This window comes from Rhinoderma darwinii, chromosome 1 (assembly GCF_050947455.1).
Source record: "Rhinoderma darwinii isolate aRhiDar2 chromosome 1, aRhiDar2.hap1, whole genome shotgun sequence".
Taxonomy (NCBI): domain Eukaryota; kingdom Metazoa; phylum Chordata; class Amphibia; order Anura; family Rhinodermatidae; genus Rhinoderma; species Rhinoderma darwinii.
In genome coordinates this window covers 206,845,276-206,852,980 of record NC_134687.1, presented here as the reverse complement: position 1 = coordinate 206,852,980, position 7,705 = coordinate 206,845,276, and the positions used below count along the sequence as shown (strand labels likewise).

At 45.3% G+C, this 7,705-nt stretch overlaps 1 protein-coding gene across 1 annotated transcript; it reads right to left on the bottom strand.

Moving 5' to 3' along the window:
• Window positions 1-3,822: 3,822 nt before the first annotated feature.
• Window positions 3,823-5,808, bottom strand: LOC142739499 (uncharacterized). The gene is made up of 2 exons (XM_075849817.1): window positions 5,410-5,808; window positions 3,823-4,522 (listed from the first exon to the last, which is right to left on the bottom strand). Exons 1-2 carry the CDS (start codon window positions 5,457-5,459, stop codon window positions 3,871-3,873), a joined length of 702 nt encoding a protein of 233 aa, XP_075705932.1. The 5' UTR covers window positions 5,460-5,808; the 3' UTR covers window positions 3,823-3,870.
• Window positions 5,809-7,705: the final 1,897 nt, after the last annotated feature.

Below are 7,705 nucleotides of genomic sequence, written 5' to 3'. Positions count from 1 at the left end.
ATGTAATATGTAACATATCTAATTTATAATTTCATAGCTCATACAGATGTGTCCACCCTTAACTTGTCGTGAATTGCGTTAAACGCTATGTAAATCTTCGAAAGCAATTTTTTTTTATAAAAACGTCAATCAGTGTGTTTTTGGTTAAAAATAATTTTAACTTTTTGAGATACAGCTGCTCTGTATACAGAGCAGCTGTGTCGTGCGCTAAGAACTGAATCTGTCAGGTCCGCGTGACTGACGGGTTCAGTGTCAGCGGATGTTGCGTCTTTCTGACATGCAGGATCCACCTGTAATCGATCACATCTAAGTAATGAACCTGTAAGTTAGTCCCGCAGACCCGACATGTACAGGATTTATTTTTATTTTTAATAAAGACTAATTATAAAGTTGCATAAAACACACTGATTGAATATTTTATTTAAAAAAAAATAGCTTTCAAATGTTTACATAGCCTTTAAGTCATACAATTTGACTTGATTCCTATTCAATGCAATCTTGAGCCATCCAGTAAAAAAATATTTTTTTAAGTCTATGGGCGACAGATGTCCGACTGATGCCATCTGTCAGAAGCATTCGTCACATCCATCCAGTAAAAAAATGTATACGCTAAAAGTACATGGTTTTTTTTTTTAACGTGGGAGTATATGGCTTACAGATTGCATACTTTTTGTATATGTTTGTTTAACATCTATCGCAGTACATCTTAAGACATTTTGGGTTTAGAGATAAATTAATAGAGAAAAGATCTCTATATGGTATGTAATAACCATGGTATATTTTATGAAGAGAATCTTAAGGTACATTATTATAGTGACAAGGGCTGGCCTTAGGATAGATGGTGCCCCATGCTAAATTTTCTATTGGCGCCCCACCCCTATCATAAAAAAATATGCTCAAAAAAAAAGTATAATGCCCTCCCACAGTATAATGCAATTTTTAGTGCCCCCACACAGTATAATGTCCCCTAAGTGCCCCCCATAGTATAATGTCCCCCTCCCCTAGATGACACACACAGCCCCCCTTTGTAGATAGTGCCCCCTGTAGATTCTGCCATACAGCCCCCGACCTCACCCTTGGAGACAGTGCCCCCACCTCCCCTTTGTAGATAGTACCATACAGCCCTCCACCTCCCCTTTGTGGATAGTGCCATACAGCCACCCACCTCCCAAATGTAGATAGTGCCATACAGCCCCCACCTCCCCCTGTAGATTCTGTCATACAGCCCCCCTACATCCCCCTTGTAGACAGTGCCCCCCACCTCCCCCTTGTAAACAGTGCCATACAGCCCCCACCTCCCCCTTGTAAACAGCCCCATACAGCCTCCACCTCCCCTTTGTAGATAGTGCCATACAGCCCCCCACCTCCCCTTCTAAACAGTAGTCCCCCACCTCTTCCTTGTAGACAGTGCCCCTCAAACAAATAAAGCAAAAAATTGTACTCACATAGGCCCCGTTCCCGCGATGAACGGAGCTGCTATACAATGCCGACAAGATCCTTGCGTAGGCCGGCGTAATCCATTGGTGTCATGACGCCGGCCTGCACAGGGATCCTGTCACTGCACCTGATAGGCCGCAGGCCTGTAGCCTATGGCAGAGCAGGGAGAGACCTCCCTGCTCTGTCATAGGATTCAATGGTATCTTCATCCCGGCAAGTTATAATGAGTTGTGGAAATCATAGCAAGAGGACCCTCACATACAATCTAGTAGAAAATACAAAGCATTTTTGTTACTATCTTTTTAAAGTGTCAGAGTGATTTCATTTTGTTGGTTTTGTAAATAGGTCTAAAATTCTGTGCTGATTGATTTATCTTTATAGATATAAGAGCTCTGTCTCCTGCTTACAGCCTTAGGCCTCATGCACACGACCGTGGTGTTATTCTGGTCCGCAAATTCCAGGACCGTGTTCCGTGGAATGTCATCCGCAGTTCATCCGTATGTAGTCCGCAGTTCATCCGTATGTAATCCGCAAAAATGCGGATGAAAAAAAAAAAGGACTTTTAAACAGGATGCCAAAAGCTTGGTCAAACCCCCTTTAGAAGGTCACATGATCGCTCTGGAGCCATTTCCTGCTGCATTTTCCCTGATCTTTGCTTTGTGCGAGTTCAGTGAGATTGCGCTGCTGATATAGCTGTGGTTTTTGTCAGTTTTACTCACTGCGAACATGTCTTCTGATGATGTGGATGATGTACTCCTGCACTGGCTCCTCTCCAGGCGATTTGGACAGCAACCACCAATGCTGGACGAAGAACCGAGGAGGAGGAGGAGATATTGGGTTCACCCCATTATCTCACAACGGCTTAGGAAGGGGCATTTTAACATGCTGTACTCAGACCTGCGGCAGCACCCGGACAAGTTCCTCAGCTACTGCCGTATGTCCGTGCAAACTTTTGACTGTCTGCTGGCGGACCTTCGTCCTGGACTGATCTTCCAGGACACCACCATGAGACGTTGCATTTCTCCAGAGGAACGCCTGATGGTCACTCTGAGGTAAGAAAACCTAAATCCCCTTCTACGACATGTCTCTACCCTGCAAACAATATTAGTATACTTGTCCCCTGTTCATATTGCCGCCTTGCCACCGTGTTGCAGATATTTTTCCTGTCTGTGCATATTTTGATATATATGTTTTTTTATTTTTTTACAGATTTCTTGCTACCGGCAACTCCTTTGCCTCGCTACATTTCCAGTTTCTGCTGGGGTGCTCCACTATTTCGAAGATTGTCAAGCTTACCTGCGAAGTCATCTGGCAGCAACTTCGAGCAGCAGTTATGCCAAAGCCCAAGCCAGAGGACTGGATTCGGATTGCCGATGGCTTCTTCCAATCAGCACAGTTTCCCAACTGTGTTGGTGCGCTGGATGGTAAGCACATCCGCGTAAAAAAGCCTGCTCACTCAGGGTCTCAGTATTTCAATTATAAGCAGTTTTTCTCGGTGGTGCTGTTGGCCTTGGCTGACAGTGACTATCGGTTTATAATTGTCGATATTGGGGCCTATGGAAGCTCTGCGGATGCTGGCATCTTCAGGGCTTCCAGAATGGGTGAACGGCTAGCATCTAACCAGCTCGACCTTCCGGAACCTAGACAGCTTCCAGGATCTACAGGACCACCAGCACCCTTTGTCATTGTGGGTGATGAAGGTTTCGGACTGTCCCCTCACCTGATGCGTCCATTCCCTAGGCGTGGCTTAGATGAACAGAGGCGCATTTTTAACTACCGCCTTACACGTGCAAGACGGTATGTGGAGTGCGCCTTCGGAATTCTAAGCAGCAAGTGGCGTGTGTTCCAGAGCTCCATTCAGATGAATCCTGAAAATGTGACAAAGGTTATACAAGCGTGTGTTGTCCTCCACAATTTTCTGAGGATTCATGAGTCGGCAGTGGACGCAGAGCTGAACCATTTCTCTACTAATTACATCCCTTTGGACTACACACCACATAGAAGACCTGGAGTGTCTGGACTGGCAGTCCGTAATTTGTATACAGACTATTTTGTATCACCTGAGGGAGCAGTTCCTTGGCAAAGGGATGTGCTTCGTCTGCCAAATTAAAATTTGAGAGGGACTGTTGTATTTCCGGTTTATGTTACAAATGTTAGTAGTTAAAGTTGCAGTAGTAGAGTAGGGACTCGCAAGAGAATGAGGACCCTTGACGCGGGTTGCGAGCTAATGTATTTCTGTTTTTTTTTTTTTAATTCTTTATTAATTAAAAAAAAAAAAAAGCGATTATTTGCATTTGGCAGAAATGCAGACCAATACCTCATTATGTTTTGCAATAATAATAAAGACAAACACATAATTAACTATAAACTTATTTTATTTCTTGCATAAAATAGTGTCAACAAACATAAACAAAACTATGTTATATAAGTAAATTATAAATTGTAGAAGGATTGCGAAGGTGCAGGTTCATGATGTGGTCGTGGAACTGACTCCCCCTGCTGCATGTGCCCATACTGTTGCTGAGAAGGTCCTGGCATGCCATAAACTGAACGATCGTCACTGAATAGCGGCATTGAGTCTACATATGACGGATGCTGGATGCCTTGCGCGGTTGCTGCAGGTGCTGGAGGGACAGAGTTGAAGGTGCTTGCATCACACCCCCGTCTATGAAACTCGATGGCCTGATGCATTGCACGTGGGTCAGGATGTGTCGCAAATATTTCCACGACTTCCATTAGTGCTGTTTGGCACCTTATCTGTCTGGAAATTGGCACTCTTTTAAGAATATTAGAGAGAGCGCGACAGAAGGTGCCCTCTTCAGTTTCAGTAGCTCTTTTCTCTAAGTGCTCTAATACACGCAAGTCGACTTCCTGCCTTGGCTCTGTACGTGTTGGACCTTTGGCAGAACGTCGACGTTTACCTCGGGGGATAATTTCTTCGTCCGCGGCACAGACTGGATTATCCATTGTTGTTGGTTCCGCTGTCACAGGAGTGGAAGTGGACCTAGCAGTCCCCAAAGCTACGTCAGGCTCTTCAATTTGAGTCTCATCAGAGTCTTGTTCTTCCTCCAGATTATCCTTGGTTCTGTTTGAAAATGAAAACATAATGTTAGGGAATTTTTGTAGTAATTTAACGTCATGTCTACAGCTGGGCAAATACACTATGTATGCATCACTACATGCAGAGCCCTAACTAGGAAAGACAGGGCCGCATAGCAAACTTTTGACTGGGGCCATCCCTCCACTGGGTGTAACCCCCCCCCCCTTGTAGATAGTGCCTTTTTTGCTGCCCCCACCCCTGTAGATAACGCCATACAGCCCCACACTGTACACTGTATGGCATTATCTACCGGGGTACTATATGGCGTTATCTATAGGGGGACTGTACGGCGTTATCTAGTGAGGGGGCTGTATGCCGCTAACGCCATACAGGCCCCCCTCCCCGCCCCCCGGACAAATGCCACCTATAGTGTGTCCTACAAATACATGCCTTATCGCTGGCAGCGATAGGGTGAAGGGGGGACTGAAAGTCCCCTTAAGTTCTGTCGTCTGCACATCTCCCAAAAATTGAAAGGAGCGCTGGTTATGTATGCGCACAAGCACGACTTTGGCTCCATTCATTTTGACGGAGCTGGCGAAAGTACGAGGTTTGGGATGGAGAAGTTCAGGGTACTTTCTGTCCCCCGTTCTCCCTGTCAATGCCAGCGATCACACATGTATCCCCGATTCAGTGGTTAGGGGATACATGTCTGTTGTTTAATGTCAGAGCGGGGAGATACCTCCCTGCTCAGCCGTAGTGTTCAGTTGCGTCCCGCTGTAGCCGTCATAGCGGCTGCTAGCGGAGCCTCCGGACATGGTGGAGTCCCCTCATGCCGCGGTCCCCGTAGCAGTCGCTACGGCTGCTACAGCGGTACTTACACAACTGGCTACATGGGCAGACTACAATGGTCAAAGTATATAAGCAATACTTACGGGCCAACCTGCATTACATCAAGAAGAAACGAAAGTTGTTTGGTGTACATGTATGGCTTTTTTTTCAGACGTCCGTCTCCGCTCTTCCCCTTGTCATTTATCTCACGCTTTAATTGGTCTCGGCACGTGTTCCAGCGTGTTTTGACGTTTTCGACTATGATATAAAATAAACCAATCACAGATCAACATTTTAGAAGAGTACATTACTAGATATTAGGAAATGTGGTTTATTATATGAAAATGATGCCGCAAACAAATCTGCACCTACATTTGCATATTTGACAGGTAATTCCGACGTTGCAGAAACTACAGCAGACTTGCCACGTTTTCCATGTGCCCACACGACAGCGTCCGTAACGGCTGAAATGACGTTGCTGGTTTCAGGAGAAAACATCACCCGTAATTTCAGACGTAAAGGCATGTGCTGGCGCTTTAACGCAGCGTCCTTTACGGACGTAATTGATTTTCATAGGAGGCCATGAATAACGGCTCCAATTATGGCACAAGAAGTGACAGGTCACTTCTTTGACGCGGGCGTCTATTGACGCGTAAATATACACGCCGCTTGAACACACAAACGTCAGCCCATTGCTTTCACTGGGCAGATGTTTGTCAACGCTATTGCGGCGTATTTAGCGTGCGTAATAGAGGTCAAACACCCCCGAATTACGTCCGTAATTAGTGTGTGGGAACATACCCTCATAGTGACATGTCACGTTTTGATCGGTGCTGTTCAGAGCCATGAGACCCCCACAATCTCACGTGCACTTCTGCAGCTTCATTTCAGCGATTGGTGGGTGTTTCAGTGATCCAACCGCCACCAATCAAAACGTCAGGCATGTCATTATGACATGACAGGAGTACTCAGAAACCGCATCAAGGTGTGAAACTTACCCATGCGCTTCTTTTGCACTTTAGTTGCCTTCTCCCACTCAGGATGCACCTCACTGCAGACCTCCTGCCAGGCAAGATCTTTCATATTCCTGTCTGCATATTCTTCCACCCGCTTATTCCACAGACAGGGCTTGTGCTGGACCAGGATGATTAGTTTCTCAACGTTTATTGAAGCCATGCTGCACTCTGCTGCTCTCTGCTGCTCTCATGCACTGTCTCCAGACTTCACGACGACAGAAGTCATTCCCGGTCGTCGCCTAGCAACACTTCCGCAAATCCGCAAACTGCGGATGACACACGGCGGTGTATCCGCAATTTCCACGGGCCCATTGACTTCTATTGGCATGTCCGCACCGCATTTGCGGCCCATAATAGGACATGTCCGGAGTTTCTGCGGCACGGATGTGCGGACATGCGGAGACCCGTGAAAACACGGATAGTGTGTATGGGCCCATAGAAATGAATGGGTCCGCAATTCTCCCGTGGATTTGCGGGGGAATTGCGGACGCAAAAACACGGTCGTGTGCATGAGGCCTTAGATTTGAACGGGATTTACCACAAAAGCATGTTATTGCATATTACTAGATCGTGGTAGTTAGATGGGTACTCAAGGAGTTTGGTCTTTATAATAGGACATGAAAAATTATTAAAGAGAACCTGACAGCTCTACTGACATGTCTTTTTTAGTAAATACTTGTATTTTCCATGAAATAACTAATCTGGAGCATCTTTTATTAGAGCTCTGCACTGTGCGTTCCTCTATTATTCCTCCTAGAAATGTATGAAAAAATTGACAACTGGGATTTACCATTCTTCGTCTCAAAGTGGCATGTCCCTATGCAGACTGGCACGGTCATCTCTGATTGGAAACTCTCACACTGTGTGGAGAAATACCCCCTAAACCAGTGGTCAATTTATTCATACAGAGTTCTAAAAAACGACACTCCCGAATTCTTATATTATGGGGAATGGAGGTATTTAATAAAACAAACATGTCAGGAGAGCTGATAGGTCATCTTTAATTTAAGAGACACAGCTCTGCTAATGTGTTTGTTTTTTCTTTATCATTACAACTATCTCGTATCAATGTACCATCAATGTGCCAAGACTGCATCTGAATAGCAAATCTTCCATCTACTTTAACACTCTGTAGATACAGCCCTCTATGGATTACCCTGCTTAAAAGTCAATCCAGGTTCATCATCGTTAATAGATGCAAAAATAGAAAAGTATTTATACTACAAATCTACCTGCCTCAGGGGCGTAACTATAAGGGTATGTTCACACGGAAGCGTCCGTTACGGCTGAAATTACAGAGCTGTTTTCAGGAGAAAACAGCTCCTGAATTTCAGACGTAAGTGCTCGTACTCGCAGTTTTCGCGGCGGCAATTACGGACGTAAT

What these genes read in the sequence shown, in the direction of transcription:
- LOC142739499 (XM_075849817.1), bottom strand. Translation starts at nt 5,459, where the DNA reads ATGTACACCAAACAACTTTCGTTTCTTCTTGATGTAATGCAGGTTGGC. An exon ending in GATGTAATGCAGGTTGGCCC is followed by an intron (nt 4,523 to 5,409) that starts GTAAGTATTGCT and finishes ATTTTCAAACAG; the next exon opens with AACCAAGGATAATCTGGAGG.